Source organism: Etheostoma spectabile, chromosome 4 (genome assembly GCF_008692095.1).
Source record: "Etheostoma spectabile isolate EspeVRDwgs_2016 chromosome 4, UIUC_Espe_1.0, whole genome shotgun sequence".
Classification (NCBI taxonomy): Eukaryota; Metazoa; Chordata; class Actinopteri; order Perciformes; family Percidae; genus Etheostoma; species Etheostoma spectabile.
The window spans coordinates 20,578,325-20,601,114 of record NC_045736.1 but is presented as its reverse complement, the minus strand read 5'-3'; the positions used below and the strand labels follow the sequence as shown (position 1 = coordinate 20,601,114).

The following is a 22,790-nucleotide window of genomic DNA, read 5'->3' as shown; positions in this document are numbered from 1 at the left end:
TAAAGTGAATAAGTAAGAATTCGTTTTACAGTGAATGTTGTTGGTCTGACAAGATTTTATTACAAAATGGTTCTGAATTTAAAAAATACCTTCACACTTCTATCTCACATTAAAAGCTAAATTTGGTAGAGTTTACTTCTTTATCCAAACTCCTGAAAGGCAGTTGAGTGCATGTTATGAACACGTGCCGTAACATGTGCCAGTAAGGGGAAAATCTGCGGCAAAAATGAAAAAGGGAGAGAAATGGTCATTTAATGTCCGAATGGATAATGCTAAATAGTATAAACCAACATAGTAGTTTAATTTGCATATCAATATTTTCTTTTCTTAATGGGAAATGCAAATGTGCCATTTTGTGGTGCGTGTGTGTTTGGGAGCCCTCGTGTTGAATAAATGCGACTCTAGGGTATCCCTACGCACCTCGGCATATTAATCATCATGACACGTTCACGACCCTTCTAATAAGACAGGGGCCACAGTGCACCCCCTCAAACATCCCATCCCACCCCGGCCTCACTCCCTCTTTGTCTCTTGGTCAGTCCCAAGGGAAGGTAAAGGGTGGTGGGGGAGGCCTGGCTTGAGCTGAGCTGGGGTTGGAAAGGAGGGTGTGTGTGTGTGTGTGTGAAGTTAGACCCCCTCATTCAGAAGCCCTCCCCTGGGACAACGGCAGGCACAAGACTCCTATTAGGACTGAGCACAGTAGCCCCCCAGGAGCAACAAAAGACACCTACTAAAGCTCCCTGTTCTAGCTCAGTGAACACACACACACACACACACACACACACACGCACATGCACGCACAATCGCACGCGCGCACACACGCACACACACACCACACACACACACACACACACACACACACACACTCACACACACACACACACACACACACACATACACACAAGCTCCAAACTGACTGTCTTCAGCAAACAGACTCATTGTTTTGTGTGTTGGGGTTATATGTGTTTGTATTAATAGGGGGACGTCTGTGGGACAGCTCCAGCAGGTCGGGACAGAGAATGAAAAGAGCGGGCGTGCAGTGAACTGCAATAAGGTGGACAGCTGGACAGCAGGAAGCATGCTGGCGTCTCATCGCATGTGTCTGTGTGCATCCATACATGCACGTTAGCAGAACGCTGTCCTCTGACGTTAAACGTTCTGCTCTGATTTTTAAGAGTTAAATCCAAACTTGCGGAAAAAAGTTAAGTCTGAATCAACTTTTGGATAAAAGCGACCCAATGTCAATTTGTTGTGGACAATCATTTTGTCTTCAAGTGCGGTCGGAAATGTTGGTGTCCCCCAGCTTTAAACAAACATGACAAGGCTAAATCTAAAATAAGTAAGCTGAGCACAGTTTTGTTAACTTATATCAAGCAGAAGTAGCAGTTCTGGTCTCGTTATTATGAAGCTCTTAACTGGAAATTCTCTTCAATGTTTTTATATCTTGGTTATTATTGTAGATTTCACATTTCTTTGGCTTCACTTATTCTTCACCGAGTTGACAGACATCATTCAAACAGCAAAAACATACAGTACAATAAACCAAAATTGAGTTTGTGTAAATAGATTCCCTAGTCTTGGACTCTTAATGTTATTCCATCTTGAGAGTTTATCATTTCAGAATTGGCTGAAGCCCCGAGGCAAGGGTTTCAGCCAGGATGTAACTTAGAGGTGACTGATGGAAAACAGAAGGAATAAAATAAACACTTGAGAGATGGTTAGAGTTTCATCTATTATTATTGAGATGATAGAAACTTAAAGCTATACATAGATTTCTTGATTTGCAGGCTGACCACATGTTACTGAATATGGTGACAATGTGCTTTACATTTCTTCAATTTTTATCGTTATTATTAGTAGTAGTATTTTTTCCTGGTTAACGTGATGCATCTGTTGATTAAATTTAAATAACCAAAAGACAAAATGTACACCCATTATCAACTTGATTTGCACCGCTGGTCATCAAATCCCTGTACTGCAATATTGCCAAGGAAAGCTTTTACTACTTATTTAATTACTATTGCTCAATGTAACAAGAACAGCTAACCAAATAACAACATTGCAAAACAATGAAAGAATATATGTTTACTCTGTAACATAAACTAAAGCAGTTCAGTCAAGTTCAGTTCATGCTATTGCTAACATCACTATAAGACAAATTACCAGTTGTTCACTTTGTTTTTTCATTTCAACCCTTATGCAAAACCCTGCAGCAGAGGCATTATAATTTAAGCTGCATGATCTTTTGTTGTTGGTTGATTTAGTTTGTTGTTTGTTGCCTAAGTCTTTACCTAAAAATCCTAAAGCCTGTTCCACATTATCACATGGTACAAGTGACCTACTACAACACATACTGAATAAACACTCAAGTTGGACCTCGGAGGTCATGTTTCTTTTTAGTGAGACATGGTACCAAGTCCAACTCTCCACGGACCGTCAGAGAAAAGCTCCATTTATTTATATTACAGTACATCTGTGTGGTAAATAATTCAAGGACAGCATTTAGCTGCTGTAACAATGCATTGCATTAGACACATTACCTGCACTAATATCCTAATCCATATGTTAACCCATAGATTGGTAGTTAAGTGTAAGTTTTTGACATTTTATGACAAAATCACCCTAACCATGTGTTTAATTTACTATGGAGTCGTAAAATCTGTTCTCCCTATTCTTTTACATTTAAAATGTTTAATATTGTCTATTTTACGTCTAAGATTATTTGTCTGTAATAAAATGTTGTGAGGACCAATAGTCAGCTTCCCTCTATACTTTACTTGCAAAACACTTGCACACTCCTAATTATGCCAATGACACCCACATTTATCTCTCAAGTGATAATGCCGCATTAGGCCATGATCACACTTATTTGAAAAGAAAAGTTGACTAGCGCGCTTTTGTAGTGCTTTGTGGAGCAGTGTTAGATATAACAAAGCGGTTGAGCGGTCTAGAGAATGAACAGAGAGAGGGAGTGGTGCTATTCACAATGTTAGATAAAACAAAGCAAGTTCCCCCAACCTACATTTTCTCAACAGGGAACATCCGGTCATATCACACAACTTGCTGTGCTCCGACACTAGCACAAGTCTATCGGCACCGTCTCCATTTTTTGTTGTTGTTATGGAAATGACGGGTCTCACTATTCCGCTTGTTATTGGTCACCTGACGTGGGGCGTTTTTTTTTCCAGACTTTTTTCAACTTCTAAAATACACTCTGAGCTGCAGAAGAAGAAAAAATGTTGGCTGTGGTGTTTAAAAAGCGCTCAGGACATTTTTAAAAAACATGATTTACTCCATAGGATTATAATGTAAAACAGACACTGGCAGCTTCAAAAAAGACATCAAGTGTGAACAATGCCTTAGAGTCACCATAAAACCAATCAATAACTAGATGATACAGATACAGACACAACTTCCAAACATAATACGCCTCTCTGGTAGCAGTCTGAAAAATATTTCCAGAGGAGCACCATTTGGTTTCTTTACTCCACGTAGCCGGAACAATTTTCAGACTATAAAAGAATGAAGTTCACCTCTAAAAGCAGATTAAAACTAGTTTACCCAACTTTTATCCTGTATTCATCTGTTGTCATTCTATTTGTCTGTGTTTTCATTTTTCTAATTTAATTGCTGTTAATGTCTTTTTGTCTCTTTTTTAATGTCTTTTCGTGTATAAAATGAGGTTTAATACACTTTTCTAAAGTGCTCTTTTTTGTCCAATCTTTCAAAAATAAATCATAAACATGCATGTCATGACATGGGGGAACCAATCAGTACTAACACCTAACATGAGCTTATTCTCAAACTGAGGGACCAGCAGGTCAGAATTGTTTCTTATTTTTGTCCTTTAATTTCTTTCCTACACTAGTGCTGTTCAGAATAGGCCCATTGCTTGAACTGCTGTATTGCTGTTTGATGCTTTCTCGAGAACTCCTCATCCAAACTACTTCACACTCAACACTGCGCCTTTTTGGGTCCTGAGCAATACACCTGCCGAGACATAGTTGCGTCTCCAAGCAATGCTAGTGAATACTGGTAATTTTGGGCCCAGGCTATTTTACTGGAACAAAGCGTTAATTACCAAAGTTACACCACCGAATGTAATATCGCTAGTCTCCCTTCCTTCATCTGTTCTTGAATGTGCAGTAGTGAATGCTGTACATGCAAATCAGCAGTTTAACAATTAATAGAGGTCCACCCTCAATATACAACAGTGTACATAAAACAGTACTTATAAATATGCCCTGTAGATCTCAAGAGCTTGCATTTGACACTGCACTTCATAAACAGTTGTCGAGAAAATTGAAATACAGCTAGACAAGACCCCCCAAGCACAAAATATACAGTTCAACTGTATATTAATACAAACATAAGTTATATGTACGTAAATGGAAGCACATTCTACTGATAATGCCTCTCTTTTCACTTTAAGTAAACATTTGAATGCAGAAGGCTACATGTACTGTGCGTTATTAATAGTTTTACTATCAATAGAAAATAATTTCAGTTCTGAAAAAAAGGTTTTAAGTTCTTCTTCTACCACTGACAATACCAACATTTTCAGTTAGAGAAAGGATGAAAAGTAAAGCAAGATGAAGTTTGCTGCGTCCCTCAAATCACTCAATATGCCCCTGAAAAACACACCAAAGTTGTGGCTGCTACTGATTTGTTTTTGATAATCTTAAACGCTCAAAGGATGTGCCATGTTTTTTCCCTGGAAGTATTTCTTTTTGAGCACACTCAGTTGCTGAAAAAAATCCCTAAAGCAATCAGAGTCTCTAAACACGACATTAGTGTCTAACCCTCCCTTTAGGAAGCATTTTTTTCTACACTGTTTCCTCAAGATTTCTTAGCAACGATAAAATATTATTCCCTTTATGAGCTGTGTTTTACATTATATAAATCAAACTTGTCTCTTGTCCCCAAAGAAATCAATTTGAATCTGCATTTTCCATAATTAACTCCCTCGGGTGATCTGTGTACGGCAGGCGGAAATACAACCACAGGTGATAAATACAGCGAGAAGCTGTTCTCCTTTGCCGCAGAAAAGAGGCTAATTAAATTTTCATGTAGATAATCATGAGCTAATCCACTGTTAATTGTGCTTCTATCCGAAACAGTGGCTCCCTCATGGGATCAAGCATTATGCCAATGCAGCATTTCCTTTGCTTAAATGCCTCTTAGATTTAATGGACTCTTCTATAAATTGATCCTCAGCAGCTCCTTGCACACAACCACACAGTTTGAACATCATCCATCAACAATAATCCCATCTCAATGATCTCCATTTTATCTCTTCGCTCCCCTCCTCCTGCTCCTCCTCCTCCTCCTCCTCCTCCTCCTCCTCCTCCTCACTCATGTCCCTACATAGGGCTTAATTACTGGTGTGAAGTAATTATTTCCTTTATTAGTGAAACGTAACATCTGTTTCAGGTCTTTTTAATTGTACCTATAAAACCATTGCATGATTTCTGTCCCTTTAGGATAGGACTGGGCTGCTTGCTGCTCCCTGCGGACTCCCTCCCTTCTTCTTTCAACCCCCCTCCCCCCTTCATACCCGCAGCGTGAGCCATGGTGAACCTAACTCGATCACACTCTTTGAAATCCTTTAAAGAGGCAACGAGGAGCTCACCAGTGCTTACAAGCAGTGAAAGCAGACTGTCTTTTTTAAATTTATTTATAAGGAGACAAAAAAATATTTACATAACCATAACCTCCAAACTGACATTAATGCTATGTTACATCCATTCTCCCATCTTCTGAAGAGAAAAGATCAGCTCCAAGGACTGGTACACTTGAGCGTGGGAATAGGGGAAGGAGTGAGATTCCTGAGGTCCTGGGGAAATTTTGTCCCTGTATTAATAGACGTTGTCCCTTTGAAATTTTATTACCCATAAAGTTGACAGTATGCTGTGCAATTTCTACAGACCTTTCTTTCTTATGTTTTTACTTCTTTTTAAACAAACCAGTCATGCCCCCCAGTGTCCAAACAATTCAACACCAAAGTTTATCTTTCCCTCAACTGATGCCAGCAACTACACAGAGAGAACAGGTGTCATCGTCAAACTGAGACCTCAATGGAATAAATAAATCTATAAAAACCTCACATAGTCATCAACTTCCAGCAAACACTGGCAAGTGAGTTGAAGACAGTCCGACTTCTGCTGCTCTGTCCTTTTAGCGCTCTCCCTCTTAATTTTTATGGTTCCTGCACCTTCAGGAAATGACCCTTTTATAGGGTCAACACTATAAAGACTTGTTTTTTGTGGGAGTGGTTAGTGTTTGTGTGTGTTTGTGTGTGTGTGTGTGTGCGTGTGTGTGTGTGTGGTGGGGGATAAGTGTTTAAGTTACTACCGGTTCGTCTTAGCTGCCAAGGAAAGAGACCCGATGAGGTTAATAGTCTCCTCTTCCAATATATCACATAGCTGTGAACTCTGTGACCCTTTTTGTCAATAGGATAACTTTTCTCTGGAGGGTGTGTGTGACTGTGTGTGTGTGTGTGTGTGTGTGTTAGTGTGTGTGTGTGTGTGTGTGTGTGTGTGTGCATCATTGTGTGTCTATGCAAGTGTGCACATGTGGAAATGGGTACATTCGTACCTTTACACGTGTGTAAATGTTCATTTTTCAACTTAAGAGTTGTGTAAGCCTGTGCTCGAACTGAATGTACCTCATCTTAACAGGATTACATAATAATACCAGTATAGCACTTACTAATGTTAGTTTACACACAATCATAATGGACAAGATAAAATGTGGGTATAAAATAGTTCAACAAAGTCAAACGTTTCAAGAATAACTGAGTGATCAAGAAAAATGTTTCAAATGTGTTCTTCTTTATGTCTAAACCTCAGTTTTCATCCCTTTCAAAAGGTAAAGTTTTTCCTTGCTGATGGTCACTGGTTTCCTATGTTTTGGACAAACTGCAATGAAAAAAATGTAAACATGGAATAAAAGCTCAGAGGGAGGGTAAGCGAGTGCTGCTCTCTGCTGGATTCTCTCTTACTGGACAATCTCAAAATTACTCAAAACCTCTCAAAATGTCAGAGCACAGAAAATAAGTTTACTTAAAGGGCAAAGATGATAAAGACTACATTGAGCATTTAAGAAACAACCTAAACTAAGTTATACCCATAAGTAGTCTATTGTTGTTCATTGTTTTCCTGATTGTTTTCCTGCTTTGGGAGAAAAATTAGATTTTTAGTATTTAATATTGCTGGAACATTTCATGAACAGTTGAATAGTGTGGGGTTAATCAGCATCAAAACATACATACAGAGACAGAGTGAAATAAAGAAAGAAGGAGAAGGTGACTGATGCGAGAGGAAGGTCTGGTCCTAATGCCTTAGACAGGTGACAAATGGGAGACTAGTGAGGTCAAATTCTCACCCCACCTCAGGCAAAACTCAGCTCTGGAATACAAACTTCAAGCACACAATTACACATATAAATCAAATACAAACAGCTCATATGTCAATGCAAGTAGATTTGTTAATCAAAATCATCACTTGTTCACAATGCTGCGCAGATGACCCTGATAAACGGCACAAGACTGACTCATTTTTAATTCAGGAACAGCGAGTGCAGCGGTTTCCTATACACAACACACTATAAGGAGGTTTTAGTGCCGCACTATGATATAAATAGCTGTACATCTCCATGAAATTTCATAGTAATTAGAGACCAAGAAGCATGGACCCTCTCAACTCCCACTGGGGCACCCACGTACCTTGAGTGAATACTAAGAAGCAACTCTGGCACAGGTCCAGTTCAGTATGTACTGTGTGACTGAACTCACATGGCCTATCAAAGGCAGTGTGCACGACTGTGAAAGGGTGATTGGGTTCGAGGTGCGCAGGGAATAGTGTTTGAAGCCTTATTTCTATCAGAGAGACAGAAAAGGCACTTTTAATCCTGTTGGATCACTAAGGCGCCACAGGCAAAAGAGATGCACTCGTTCTCTCAACTCTTCCATCAGTACCGGAGAAAGAGAAGAAGGAGAGAAGGGGCTATGGGGAGAAAGATGGGAGGTAGAGGGAGGGGTGAAGAGAGGGAGAGAGAGAGAAATGGAGAGAAGGAGCAGATGATAAAAACTGCAGCTGACGTAAAGAGATGAGGCAAACAGAAAAGAACAGGAAGTGCTGTAATATGACAGATACAGCAGTAATGTCAGTCATCAGCTCCTCTGGCTGGCATGAGGTTGTTAGAAGTATGCAATTAGCTGGCGTCGTGCATAATGCCTTTTCTGGCTTGAGAAGGTATCAAAATCAAATCACTTAGCATAGTGCGTTGTGTGCGAGTGTGGCTGTGCAGAGGATAGAAAAGAAAGTCAAAAAACACTGAGGATATTGTTGATTTCACTTGAATCAATTACTGTGCAGATGAGTGTGGTAAGCATGCAGTTTCATTTTGTCTGCATTTTCAGCACAAGAGAGAGATAACTGCAAGTTATTATATAAGAGCTTCATTGTCAGCAAGCATCCCATACACCCTATACATGTGTTTGAGATAAAGTTATAAAAATAGAGACAGAGATAGATAGCTGATCTAACATTACCACATATAAATATATATATATATATATATATATATATATGGTAATATTAGTAGATTATATATATATATATATATATATATTTATATGTGGTAACGTTAGTTGATTATATATATATATATATAAATATATCTACTAACATTACCATATATATACCGTATATAAAACATATAAAACATAAAACATTAAAGACAATTTCTTCTTTTGTAGAAATGTCCTAAAAATAGCTGACACATAAAGCAAACGGTTGACAAATGACAAATCAAATTCTTCACGGTGCCTCCTCAATTCTCCTGTAAGACCTAAGACATCAGCTGTGCACCGTTCTCCTGGGATGAACTGAACTGCATCGCTCACTTCCGTCCCGAGCAAACAACTCAGAGAAAACAATTATATGGTTCAATATAATTCCAGAGTTTAAAGCTCAAATAAAGAGTGTTGGAATAGAAAATATGTAGATAAAATACAGAGGACATTTGAACCTGCAGCTACAACATGTGAAATGACGGTTGATTTGGTATCATGACAGAGCCAGGAGGGACTGTCAGAGCAGGTGTAGATGTAAAAGTGTTATTAAATTACAAGGTGTTTTATAGCTACTACTACTAACGAAAGATAGATAGATGGATGGATAGATAGATAGATAGATAGATAGATAGATAGATAGATAGATAGATAGATAGATAGATAGATAGATAGATAGATAGATAGATGGATAGATGAAATAATGAGGATTTAATAATGTCAGAAAACACATAAAGTCAAAGTATCCTGCCCAAAAGCATATATTTGTTAAATCGTAGAGTGAAAAAAACTGATTATTCTGAGTGTGTTTTATCTGCCTTGTGCAGAATATATTATGTGTGTAAATGTTGTTGAACCCCACAATTTGGCAGGAAAAGGTCACACACTCCCCTCGACCCTAAGTGATTTTCTGTCTTTGTGTACTCGTGGTGGAAAAAAAAAAAGAGCTGCGCCCATAAACTTCGCATTTAAAAGGCAAGTGCGGCCAAAGGGGGCTGCTGCAGGAGGGGAACAATAGCAGCTTTTTGGACACACTTTTTCTCACTGCGAGGAACAGCAGGGAAACCGGTAGAGCCTCCTATAAAAGACCGATAGAGCACAGCTGCCAGGGTTCAGCAGTAATTTTATAAAACGTCTCCAAGGGGCCTGCCTGCGGTTTATCTGGGGAATTATGGGAAATTATAAGAGGGCGAGCAAATTGTTAGACGGGCAATAATCAAAGGGCCTCATAACTCCAGAATTTAGGGCCTTTATGTAAAAGAACACAAAGGATAAAGTGATGCAACTGCCAGCCAAATGCTGCATTATCATTAATGATGCACTTGGCATTCACATGGGTCTGTCATGAGTTTACTCTCCATCAAGCACACAATATTATCTGAAAGGGGGAACGTTTAAACATGACAGCAGGTGTTCTGAGGAGATACATATTAGCAGGACTTTGCCCTTCATCATCATCATAATCATCATTGTTAGCACCACCATGAAAACAAAAGTTCATCAAGCCATGTTGGAGCTGTCTGTTTAAGAGTGATGCGGCTCTTTATGCTGCTGATTATTGATTGATCAGCTTCAAGCATAATCCCTATTTTGACAGCAGTGGCCAGCAGCTGACCACAGCTCTTTTTCTAATATTATTATCAGTGTGTTTCAGACACACGGAGTGGACCCCCAATCTTAATCTCAAAAAGTACGTTTGGTTGTTGACTTAAGACCCAGCAGCTCCACTATCCACGCAGCATGCCTGAATCACTTGAACCTATCTGCTCCGCAATTACGCGCATGACGCATTTGGAGACAATATTGTTGGGTTGTAAACTATAACTCACGCTCAGAGGCCATGGTGATCACGGACTCCGTGGTGGCGTGGTACTCATCCTCCTCCATGAACTCATCCTGGGACGACGCGTCTCCCTGGAAGTCGTGATGGTCCAGGAGCTGCTGGAGCGGAGGCGCCTTGGGCAGCAGCTGATTGACCACCTCTCGGCTGATGTTGGGCGCCTGTTTCAGACGCAGCTTGCTCAGGATCTGGGACTTAATGGTCTCAAGTCTCAGCACTTTGCTCTGCTCCCTCCAAACACAGGCGGAGCACTCGTGAGAACCGGCGTCCTCGTCCAGCAGGGACAGCCCGGCATCCGTGGGCGTCTCGCTGGCAGAAGGCAGCAGTAGATTGGGCTCATCGCTCCCCGACTGTCCCAGGGAGATGAGCACCATCAAGCACAGTAAGAAGTTGTACCTCGGCATGACGATGCGCGGATACCGGGCAGTGTAACTTTTTCCTGTTTTTTCTTGTCCTTTCACTCGCTTTATCCCGTTATATCCCCCGTCTCGGATGTGCTCCGCTCCTTGCCTTATCCTACAAAAGGCAGGGAATCAGTGACATGCATCTAATCCAATACGATCACCCCGAAGTTGCTTTTTGCAGATTTTGCAATAAATTTTCAAAAAAAAAAAAGGAAAAAAAGTACGTTCCAGTGTGTCTCGGTACAGGCTGATTGGGTTGAAGGTAAACTAATTATCTGTTTGATGAATGCATCGCCCGCTCACGTGTAGTATAATGGTTGTTTGGGGGTCTTCTGTACAATTTAGTCCATTTAGGTATGTGAATGTTCAGAAGTGTCACTGAAAAATGTGCAAGTGCGGTCAAAAAGGGGCTCTTTATATATCTCAGCTGCCCGGTGTCGTAATCCGTCTCCATTGGCTAAGATTGCAACAAAAGGCTTTTAGGTCTGTCACCAAGTCAAGAGGGACAGAGAGAAGGGAGGGTGCACGCACTGTTATGAGAGTAGCCTATAAATGTTTTTACAGTGCAGAAACAATGTATCACATTAAAGATATTGCCCAATTAGGTTATTATGATGATGACATAAACTATGGCTCATTGCGCCTGTTGTTATAAATGGTAACTTAATAAGGGTAAAATAAAAAAATAAAAAGCTCCATGTTTGCACCCGAATTCTCCACATCATCTCGGAAATCACATACATAAGTATTTACGGTGCAGTAAAAAATAACTCACTATTAAGGAATCTTCATGTAGACCTACCAGATGGTTAGATGCAGATTATTTAGAAATTGCACGCGCTTGTCCGATGCAGAGCTTTCTGAACTAAACTGAGCGTCAAAGTGTGTGGGTGTATATATACACCCACGCACACACACACACATATATATATATATAAATATCAATATGTTATTATTAGCATATATATATATATATATGCTAATAATAACATATTGATGAACATATTGATGTGTTTTAGCCTTTATTAATAGATCAATTAAAGTCATGCAGCAGCAGTAGATCAAAATGCCATGGGGAGATCTTGTATTCATTAATAAAAGTTGTGATTTTTCTGGAACTGATTTCTTTATACAAATTGTACTTCACAGAGCAAATGAGTCGCCTGCTCGAAGAAAGCCATCACTGACCCACTAGTGTCCTCTGCTGGAGAGAAACACAATTGCAGCTGCATAACATCACGTTTCAGTTCTTATTTTTCATGTGTGCTGCAAGCTGCCTCTTTTATTGCTTGTTGCGGTCAGATTGTGGTACTTCATTGAAAAACATGGCACTCAAGTCATTAGCTCATTTAGTTTGGGAATATAAGACTAGAAGTTAGTGAGGATCAAGCATTAGTGCATTATTGCTGGGGTGAGCTTCCTAGACATGAATACATGGGAAACACTTTTGCTGTGGTTTGCTCACATTTCCCTTATGTGCAAAAAAGTCTTAAATTGGCAGCTTCACACCACATCTCTTAACCACAGGAAGCAGTGTTATTAAGGAAAAATTAAACATTAATTCTCTGCCAATCTGAAATTTCTTCAAGAATCTAATATGGTTTGAGTGACAATGTTAACCAGCCTCATCTAAATTAAATAAATCAAAACCATAAACTTGTGATTCCATAAAGGATATGACACACATGTTCACTTTTGTAATTTGAGCACAAACAGCTGCTGCATGTCCCTGCTTGGTGCATTTGTAGGTTTTTATGTTAATCAATGCAGATGGAATGTGAATCATTCTTATTAAATTTCCCAACGCAACATTCACTGACCAACACAACAGCTCAGATTAGGGTAACAACAACCTCCTTGTTGCACACCAAACCTAAACCTAGTGTACTACAACCTTTTCAGCAGTGGGGGAAAGTTAGTTGAGTTCACTCTAGTACTCTACTTAAGTACAATTTTGAAATGCACATTGCTAGATACATTGAGTAAATAGAAAGGGACGCTGGTAAGAGAGCTGCAGGCAGAAAATCTAAGGGTTGGCAATGCAGACAAGGTTTGGGCTTCACTAGTGTCATCCAGCACAGTCACATCCAAGAACACCTTGTCCATACCATGATGCGTATTAAATGTATTAAATGTATGATTTTATGAAAAGAAATGTTGCCAAATTAGTCTTGATTTGCATTGTACAGTAGTGGTTAGCATCAATTAGTGCATGTATGTCGAAGAGATGTGAAAAGGGATCTGTTGTTTGCATGTGCCTTTAGAAATGTATGAATATGGGACAAATACTCACCACAGTCCCATCAGCAGTCAAAATATCTGCTGTGATAAAAGTCTATGAGCAACTGGTCAGAGTGGATAGATAAAATAGACTTACATTGCTTACAATTATTATATCATGTTTAAGAAAGTTCATAGTATGTTATGTATATGTTGATGATAGAATTATAGGTGCTTTCAAATTTCAAATTCATTGCTCAATGAATGAATGTTTAGAAGTTAAAAAAATTGTCCCACACTGACAGTATCCAATAGTCTGTGTTGTATATTTTGTCAGGTTGTCTCAACTCTTCTTGGAAACTATATGATGCTGAAACTGCATGAAATACAAACTCCAGAGGTCTCATGCTCATCACATCTCTATCAACCTAATTTTACACCTTAGTGATAGAAAACGTTTTTGCACTCTTTCCTACTGTACTGCAAAACAATATGAATGAATAAAGTTCTATATTATCTTATATTCAGTCTTCAGTATCTTTGGGTTTGTGGCAAAAAATAATGATTATTTTGTGGGTTGAGCAGTTGGCTACTTAGCTGTCCAACTTGCTTTTGTGATGATGATACTAATTTGACATGGGGATTGGCAGAGCCAATGTATATTGTAATTAAGTGTGGTGAGTATAGATTTTTATTGTAGCCTACGTTCACTAAATTTCCCTTATCACTTCACGTTTTCACAAAATACACATAAGCCATAAAGCTCACATGAACATACTTGATAGGCCTTGTTGTCATCGATGAGCTTCAGGTCTTGACATGCGCCCGCCATGGTGCTATCTGAATTTTAAAGCAAACAATCTATTTTTTGTAACTGCCCACAGCTTCTAAATGAACTCGTTTCTCCTGCGAGAGGATGATCTTTGACTTCTCCGTGGCATGCTCTGAGGGCGAAGTGAAGGCGGAGTGAAGGCGGTGTTAAAGACAGTTTGGTCCCCTTGGCTCTCCGTAGATCACAGCCTGGGCGTCGACAGTACTTGATTGCTGCTGCTGCTGCGTAGGAAAAACACCTCTTCACCAAGAGAGCTCGGAGGTGTCTATTACATAAACGAAAACGTAGCAAATATCAAACGTACAAAATGCATTCAGTGACGCTGGAAATCAGTGGTTCGCCACGGAAACGGACGTTATCTCGGGGACTTAGCGAGGATGAGTCGCTCCGCTGCATAATAAAAGAGGTGAACAGCGAGAAAAGAAAAAGTTTGTTTAGAGCTAGCTGTAACGTACATCTGCAAACTGCTAACGTTACCGCGTAGTGTTGGATTCTTTAAAAAACAACAACACACATTTAACGTTAGTAATGTAGCTAGCTAGTCAGTGTGAATGTCAGTCTTTTTGTTAACTGTTTAATACCGACCAACGGTTGAACTCGTTTGGTATCAGGCCTGTAACGTTAGCGTCAGTTCACTTCCTCATTATAAGCTAGCTCACGTTAGCTTGTTGTGTTTCTGACTGTATGCGTTGCTTGGCTGTTTCACCTACCCGAGGTGTGGTTTTGTCTCCATATCAGACCGAGAGTTCATCCAGGCGTCTGACACGAAGCGACAGCCGAGCAGGATTCCTGAAGAAGAGGAGTGACAGTCAGGTAGGACTGAGCCAGATAATATGAACATGAGCCAGGAGTGGACAGAAAAATCGAAACACCTGGACGTTGAATTGTTAAAGTAGCTAACTATATTGACATACTCAATGCTTACTTAAGCATTATGCTTACAGTGGTGTTACTTGTGGTTGAGTATTTCCGTTGTATGATACTTTATACTAGTTCTATTCAACTAACGTTACATTTTATTTCATACATTTCCAAAGCAGTGTCTAGTTGTGGTCCCTTGTTACGGTTTAGATGTCTATGAGTTGTTAGCAGTTCCATCAAAAGTGATTTTATATCATAGTTTTGTTTGAATAACTGTTTGAGGCCAAAGAGATCAAAATTATACAATATTTCACACTAAAAGAAAAGATTAGGAACAAGTAAAAAAAACACAACAAATGTGTGTATCAGAACATTGTTTCTTTGTTTGTTTTTTTCCCTTCTACTTCAGTAAGCATTTCCTGGCCCCTCAGATTTATCTTGTGGCTCTTTAGAGTGACCCCATAGGTCAGGAACCACTTGACTTAACTAGCTCATGGCTTCAATAGTAAAATGCTGCTTGCATATTAATGTTATTGACAATCTAATGTCAAATATTATGCATAATGATATATCAGTGTGAGTATTTTTTACTTTTGATTACGTACAGTACATTTTGGTGATAATGCTTATGTACTTTTACATGAGTTCATTTTTAATGAAGAACCTGTCTTGTTATGGAGTGTTTTTAAATTTTTTGTATTAGTACTTTTGGTAAAAGATCTGAATACATTTTTTTGCACTTAAAACAGACATAAACTGGAGCTAAGTTCTGATATAGTCAAATCAAGACGGTTTTAAAAAAATTATTTACAGAAAATCCAAACTTACATTCAGTCAACTTGTCGGGACAGTGTGTTCCTGTCAGGACATTGGATCCAAAGCTTAAATTGATTTCTTATCCTTGTGTATCTTTGAGATGTAATTGCCACTGAAAATGTTTTTTGTTATTATACTTATTAATTACATGCTATGTTTTGAGAGCTGTTATCAAGCATGGTGCTGTACAGTATTTAGATGAGATCACAAACTTTGATAGCTATTATTTCAGTGTACCAAAGTGTGTGACTTGTCAGACACTGTAGCGATAGAGAATGAACTACAGGAGAATAAAATAATATCAAAGGGTCGACCAGTTACAGTCTACAAGGGTTGGTGCTTTTTAGATAGACCGATACACTACAGTTTCTGTTATCACGGCTATTAAAAGTAAATACCATGGAGGCACCATTTTTGGTAACAGCTGCTATCAAAACAAAGTATGTGATTAGGTTTGGTTAATGATTCTCTTATGGTCCTTGTTAAAAAGCTTTTCTTTTCTATCTCCTAGAACTAATAGGCCTTTTTTACAGCAAACATTTAACTTTCACTAGTGAGAAAAGCATAGGTGTTTTTAGGTCCAAGTAAGTCATGGCATTGTGACAACAACTGAAGCTGTTCATCGTATTCAGTCATCATTTATTATTTACACCTGTTTTTCCTACTGTGACATGTCAAAATGTCTTCAGTGGAAAAAGGCCTGCCAACTGAAACTAGGAGCTGTTGTACACAGCATTGTCAACAGTAGTGAAGAAGCTAACAGAAACAAACTACTAAAATTAATTGAAGCAGCAAAAAATATTCAATACTCCTTATTTACACAACAATCTCAACAATAGTAAAGATTTTGAACATTGCTTTTCTTAATTTGACCAGAGGCGGCACCAGAGATTTTATTTTGCTGGTGATATGTGGTTGCTCGACGTTTCCGTGCAGGTGCTCTGAAATTTAGAGTTTGCCTTGACACACGTAGCTTACACACATGTGCAAAGATACGCACCCACCTCCGCAGTGGTTTACTGATACAACAGCACCATGAAATTCTAATTAGCCCACCAAACATATTTCAAATATCAGCCAACTAGCCCGGTTTCATTACAGAATCATTACCGCGGCTTTCATACAGTATCTTGCGTTTGCAAAAGAGTAATGCAGCAGACAAAGTACACCACACACAGCCAACTACACACAAAAACATACACGTGTGCATGCTCACACAGCATTCATACTTGCATACATAGTAGCAAAAGTGTAATGTGTGCTGCACCCATTGGCTAAATAGTTTCACCTGTGTTTGCTTCATGTTTTTATTCTAATTTTAAATCTAATTTTATTTTTATTCTTGTTTTATTAATGTATTTATTCATTTTTAAATATAAATTATAGTATTAACACATTAACAAAAATATTTTTTTATAAATAAACCACAGCAATTTCTTGGGGGTGCTATGGGAATCCTAGGGGTAACTACCGCACCCCCAAGCCCCTCCTCTAATGATCAGACTCTTACACAAGCCAACACCACAGTCTTGCAGCATCTGGTACTTTATGAAGCTTACAGTCATTTAATTTGTGAATTCATTCTTTGGTCCATGCTATTATTAGCTTGTAATTTGTTGTACAAGTCATGTTGTTATTATTTTGTGCAGACAAGAGGAGCAAAGAAGGAAAAAAAAAAATCCTATGGCCTTTTAGAACACGCTTGTCTGTTTTTGTTTTCAGCAGTCTGACCAGGACATCTTAATGGGACTCCCAGAAATGGTGAGTACTTCTTACTGTTATTATAATTAAGACGATTGTCACTATTTAAAGACTTTTTCACCTCCTAGTTCTACTAGATCACCGAAGTGATGCATAGTCCTTTACATATGGAGGAATCGTTGTGCTTCCAGAAGATGCCTCCCACCAATGCCTATGAGAGCATATTAAACACTTCCACCCACTAACTGGCATGCTCTCCTCTTAAGTTGCCCACACTGATTTGTCAATGTGTTTGTGTTGAAGCTGGAGCTGCAGGCCAACTATGATGAGGTGGTGCAGGAGCTGCGTGGGCTGGAGGTTGAGCGAGAGACTCTGTTGTTCCAGGTGGACTTCCTGCAGGACACTCTGGAGGGTGTGGAGGAGCTGCTGGCCGAAGCCCAGAGGGAGGCTGGACATGCAAGATTGGTATGTCGAGGCCTCACCCACACTGGAAACTTAGTTTTATGTCTCTTGTTGTGCTTAGAGCTGTAACAATTCAAAATTTTGCCGTACAAATAATTGTCTTGGAAGTAATTGCAATTAACGATATAATTGTCTCTTTCTGTGAAATTTAAAAATATTTATTTATGTATTTACTTTCAAACTAAGTTTGGAATGACTCCCAGAATACATCTTTTGGTTATATCATTATTTGTCCCAGATGATGTTATAACATAAGTAGACAGCTTAAGAAGTAAACCACGCCTCTTTATTAAAATATAAATACCTCTTAGCACCTTAGCTAAAGTTAGCAATTAATTGCAGTTAAACAAAGAAATGGCGATTACTTCAAAAATATTGCAATTAGACAATTATTGAATAATTGTTACAGGCCTAATTGTGCTGTGTGTTTATTGTAGTTTTGTATGTGTGTGTCGGTGTGTTATAAATAAAGCTTTAGGTAGTTATTTTACTTCCGCGATATATAGATGTCTTTTAGTCTTTGTCCTCTCTAATGAGAAGTTTGTTTTTGTTCCTTGTTGTAATAAAGTATGACACTAACAAGTTGATTTTTATTTTTTTGCATTTTTAGGAGTTGGAACAAGAGAGAGAGGCCAAGAGTAAACTGGAGAGCACGGTCTGCTCTCTAATGCAAGAGGTGGAGAAATTAAAAGAGGTAATGTGACAATTAACAGTACAGACATTCAAGAGGCACAGGGTTTTTGAATTCATTGATGGATCTAAAGTCTTATGCAACCTGTAACATAATTAATAATAATAATAATAATTTAAGGAGCGTGATCACTTCCTATTCAAATCAATCCCTTATGGTGTCTGTTCACTGGAAATATCATACACAGGGTTTTTCCTGCATAGAGGAAATTTTGACCCACGTGACACATTTTTCCAGTCAGCTGCCATCAGCAGTCGGCATTGCTTCGATGTGTTCTGAGGTACTTTTTTTGGCCAACTAGGGGTAGGATGTTTCCACCATATATACATTTAATTTGATCAGAATGCAGGAAATGAAATGTTTGATGTTCAAAAATGAATACTTAAAATTTAAATCACTGCATTTATAGCATTGAAATTGTAACATTTACCTGACTTTATATGGTTTGTGGAAACTTCCAGAAGCTGATTTCGAGTAGTGTAATTTTAAAGATTTTTAGATTTTAAAAAGCAAGGATCCAATAAAAAAAAAAACCTGCATTCAGGTTGTTCAAATTTAACTGGTCACTTGAAGTTAAATCTAAAAGTGATGTAAAGTCAAAAACATCTGCCCTTCGGGAAGTTCCAATGAAGGGAACTACTCAAATACATATCTAAATGAACTGATGTTTGTTATTTAACAGTAGCGATTTCATTTCACAATCATGTATTGGGTTACTTATAAAAATATTTTTTCATAGCTTTTCTTTGCTTCAATATTGGTCGGGATGGCATTAAATTGACAAGCAAATTTAAATAAAATAGTGACAAAATAGCAAATGCAACTACATCTGAAAGGGCACTTAATTTACTTTACGGACAATTTCTCTTGGCAGGAGCGGTATAACAAACCATCTGCTCCAGCGAACGAGCATTCAGGGTTTGACGAGGTAACAAGACTGGAACGCCAAATGAAAAATGATGCAAAGGAATTGATGGAAGACTCCTCGTTGTATGAACCTCATGGCAGTGAAAGCAGAGGTAAAGCGTCGGAGGATGAGGGACAGAGTGAAGGGACAGACCTGATAAAGCTGCGGAAGTTGGGAAATAAGCCCCTGGGCCACATGCCCTCTCTTGCAGTGGACAACCCATTTTCTGTAGATGGGGTCCTGCAGAGGCCTTATGAAAATGACGTCAAGGACGGACAAGATCCTTCTTCTGACAGGGCCGACTCGGACAGCATCAGTGCCTACGAGGATGCGTCTGCTGAGACTCCAGAGCAGGACCGGCTGTTTCCGGGTAACGCAAACACTTGTGAGCTGCCTTATGATTCAGAGAAAAGCTCTACTAACAACTCCATGGTCAATGACGGGGACAATCAAAACACCAAAAACCCTGACGCTTGTCTTGTGTCGTAATCTGTTTTATTTTCTACTGGGCAAGAAGTCAAATTATTGATCATTGATGATTTGGTGGTAATTCAAGAGCTCTTTGATTTGCAGCGTACCCCCATCTGATATTTGTGTTCTTAGAGAAAAATTCAGAGTTGTAATTCATGCTCCAGCTTCTCAAATGTGAGGATTTGCTGCTTTTCTTTGACAATAGATAGATAGATAGTAGATAGATGTAGAAAGTGATAGATAGATAGATAGATAGATAGATTTGGAATGCTGGTGGGAATTTGAAGACACTGTAATAATTTTCCACTAGTTTTCGACATTTTATAACTAAATGATTAATCAGTTAATCTGCAGCTTGATTGATAATGAAAATAATGGTTTATTGCAGCCCTGTTTGTACAACACTGTAGCAGAATTGTAAGTTTCAGTTATTAATTCAGAACAAAGAAACTCAGGATCCAGGTTGTTGACTAGCTAGGAATTCCACTAATGACTACGTAATATTTGCCATTAATTTCTTTTTAATATCTATCTTAACTTCTTTTTGTAACACATCGCTAGACATGGAAAATAGTCTGTGCAGCTTTGACCTTTTACCTCTTTTAATAAGGTGTATCTGCATACCAACAGCTGCCAGTAAACACAGTGAGCTCTGTAAGTATATAGACAGGGACTATTGATGTTTTGGCTCCAGTCACAGTAGAAGGTTGGGAATTTCGAGAGGTAGTCAATCACAGTTGTTAACTGCATTTAAAGTGCATATTTGACGTGGCTGTCCTCACCGTACAGAAAGTGTAAGACTTGTGACTTATCCCTTTTGGAAGCTTAGAGCAGGTACACATAATCCAAAGCAGTTGTTTGTAAACTTTATAAGATACAGATTTTTCAATGAAGGGAAAATGCCATCTATTTGCTGATCTTAACCAGAATATTTATTTTTTTATCTTTCATATACATCCCTTTTTCCTGTTTTTATGTTCAATTTAAGGGAATTGATTTGGCTGCATTTGCACTTTCTAAAGTTCTTGTATTGTGGCATAAATTTGTCCGGTTCAATCAGAAACCACATTCCCTTAACGACCAAACACGCCAGCGAGAAGTTATCAGCTATCCTGCTGCAAGCTGTGTTCTCTGCCTGCACGGTAATGCTGTATGTTTGCACATTTGCAGAGAAACTTGCTGAAATGAGTCTCTTTGGGTGTCTATGATTGCTGTAAACCTTTTATATTTAATCGTGATTGTTTACGTTTTTTGTTTTTTTTACAAGGTTACATTTCTTTCATGCTTGATGCTAGAACAGACCCTTTCACCTCATTTGTGATAGTTTGCATGAGCACCTAAGAATGTATATTGATTTCTGAACTCCACATGAATTGATCAGTGTCATTTATTAGAACATTTGCACACAGTACACCTATATAAAATAGTACTTTGATCTAAGGTATTTACTGCAATGATTGGTGTTTTGAAGGGGTTTGCAAATAATGTATTGTTCTGTCATTTCCTGGTCTTAAAGGTGGTTCTTCAGCAAAGTTCCCTAATAACTTCAGTTTTAATGGAACATATAGGACACTAAATGAAAATCACAATTTGATATCTGATTCACAAAAGTGGAACAATATTAACACATTTGTGGGAATTTGAAACTGAGGTAGAATGTTTGCAGTGCCTCATTTAGCTGCTTATTTTATGTGTTTAAGGCAGTGGGTTAATTAGAGCCCGACCGACATATCAGCGGGCCGATAGGCTATCTGTATCGGCATTTATAGTGGCTTATTAAAAAAAAAGTATACATATATTTTTAAATATTCATCAGAATCATTTATAATGACATGATTCTGGTAAATGAATATTTAAAAAAAAATACGATGGTCAACCATGTTATGAGTTTTGCTGTTGCATAGTTTGTCCACCAGAGGGCACTCTACAACGTCTCTTTTGGCAACTCTGATTATTTTTTAAATTTGGTTAATGTTTTTGTTCAAAGGACTTGAGTTTCATATCTTAAGTTTGTATTTTTATACATTTTGTTTTTGTTCTGTTGTGCCAATTATTCAAATTATTATATTTTAGTGAGAACTCATAAATAACTAATATTAGGCTAATCTGTTTATGTGTTATGCATTTCTGTATTCCTTTTTTTAAAATATATCAGATTTTTAAATAATCAAATATTTGAATTAGTATCGGCCTTAAAAGTCATTTATCGGTCGGGCTCTAGTGTTAATGTTTGTATTGCCTCTTTTGTATTATCTTTAACACACTGAGTCCTTACTTTTTTTCACAAAAGGAGCTGAAAGGAGGTTTCTGTTACTGTAGCGCTGTGTAGTGCCACAGTGGCCAGTTCTTAAAAACTTGCTGCCATCAATTCATTTTAGGTTCCAGATTTCCTTTCAGGTCAAAGGATTTGGTTTGTTGTATTGAACCAGTAAAGTTACTGACTTCAAATGTTCCTCATCATTTTAAACTCACCGGAGCTGTAAGCATTTTAAGCAAACAGCAGTGACTTTGACAATTTATCAAGTAATCCAATTGGATTGGGTTTATTTTCCTCAACAATGCAAACAATATGTTCTTACTGTAATTTGATGTTTTATGGGTCTAGATATTTTTTCTTGTCTTGAGCTGTGTATAAAATGTTGAGATGTAATGGTAAATTACATACATTTATACTTGTATTGAGAAATACATTCCTGACTTATCAAAATAAAAAGCGTGAATAATGCTGATATCATTTATTTTTACCTATATTTATGACGTGATAAGGAAATCACCATCAGCCGCAGCTTTAAAACTAAACCCCTGTAAGCATACAATGAAACCAATGGTAAAAAAACTGTTAAATGTCAGGGTCTAATTTCTTATGGTTATGGGTAGATACTGTAAATGTCATAGCATGCTTTATGTAAACTTAAAGGGGACATATGAAAAACATTCTTTTTCATAATACAAAACAAAACATTGGATTCAGCAATTTCAGATGCTCCCTTTTCTATTTCACATGCAGGCT

General features: G+C 38.2%; 2 protein-coding genes across 4 annotated transcripts in view; one reads left to right on the top strand and one right to left on the bottom strand.

Annotated features, from left to right (window-relative positions):
- Positions 1-13,918, bottom strand: part of LOC116687232 (growth/differentiation factor 11) — a 29,142-nt gene extending 15,224 nt beyond the window's left edge. The window contains exons 1-2 of one of the 2 annotated variants that reach the window (XM_032512426.1): positions 13,818-13,918; positions 10,405-10,931 (exon numbers count right to left, since the gene is read on the bottom strand). In XM_032512426.1, coding sequence (XP_032368317.1) covers positions 10,405-10,931; positions 13,818-13,837 — 547 coding nt within the window. In that variant the 5' untranslated portion in view covers positions 13,838-13,918. The remainder of the gene's footprint in view (positions 1-10,404; positions 10,932-13,817) is intronic. The other variant, XM_032512427.1, reaches the window with a different exon arrangement.
- A 106-nt stretch (positions 13,919-14,024) lies between these two features.
- LOC116687241 (leucine-rich repeat flightless-interacting protein 1) lies at positions 14,025-19,939 on the top strand. 2 transcript variants are annotated; one of them, XM_032512441.1, is made up of 6 exons: positions 14,025-14,277; positions 14,610-14,684; positions 17,274-17,309; positions 17,553-17,714; positions 18,322-18,405; positions 19,277-19,939. In XM_032512441.1, exons 1-6 carry the CDS (start codon positions 14,179-14,181, stop codon positions 19,796-19,798), a joined length of 978 nt encoding a protein of 325 aa, XP_032368332.1. In that variant the 5' UTR covers positions 14,025-14,178; the 3' UTR covers positions 19,799-19,939. The 2 variants fall into 2 exon arrangements, with proteins under 2 accessions (XP_032368332.1, XP_032368330.1); XM_032512439.1 differs by having other exon boundaries at positions 17,271-17,309.
- Positions 19,940-22,790: the final 2,851 nt, after the last annotated feature.

Coding starts and splice junctions, on each gene's coding strand:
- LOC116687241 (XM_032512439.1), top strand. CDS start 14,179: ATGCATTCAGTGACGCTGGAAATCAGTGGTTCGCCACGGAAACGGACG. Junction 17,310..17,552: donor TAATGGGACTCCCAGAAATG/GTGAGTACTTCT, acceptor TTTGTGTTGAAG/CTGGAGCTGCAGGCCAACTA. Junction 18,406..19,276: donor AGGTGGAGAAATTAAAAGAG/GTAATGTGACAA, acceptor TTCTCTTGGCAG/GAGCGGTATAACAAACCATC.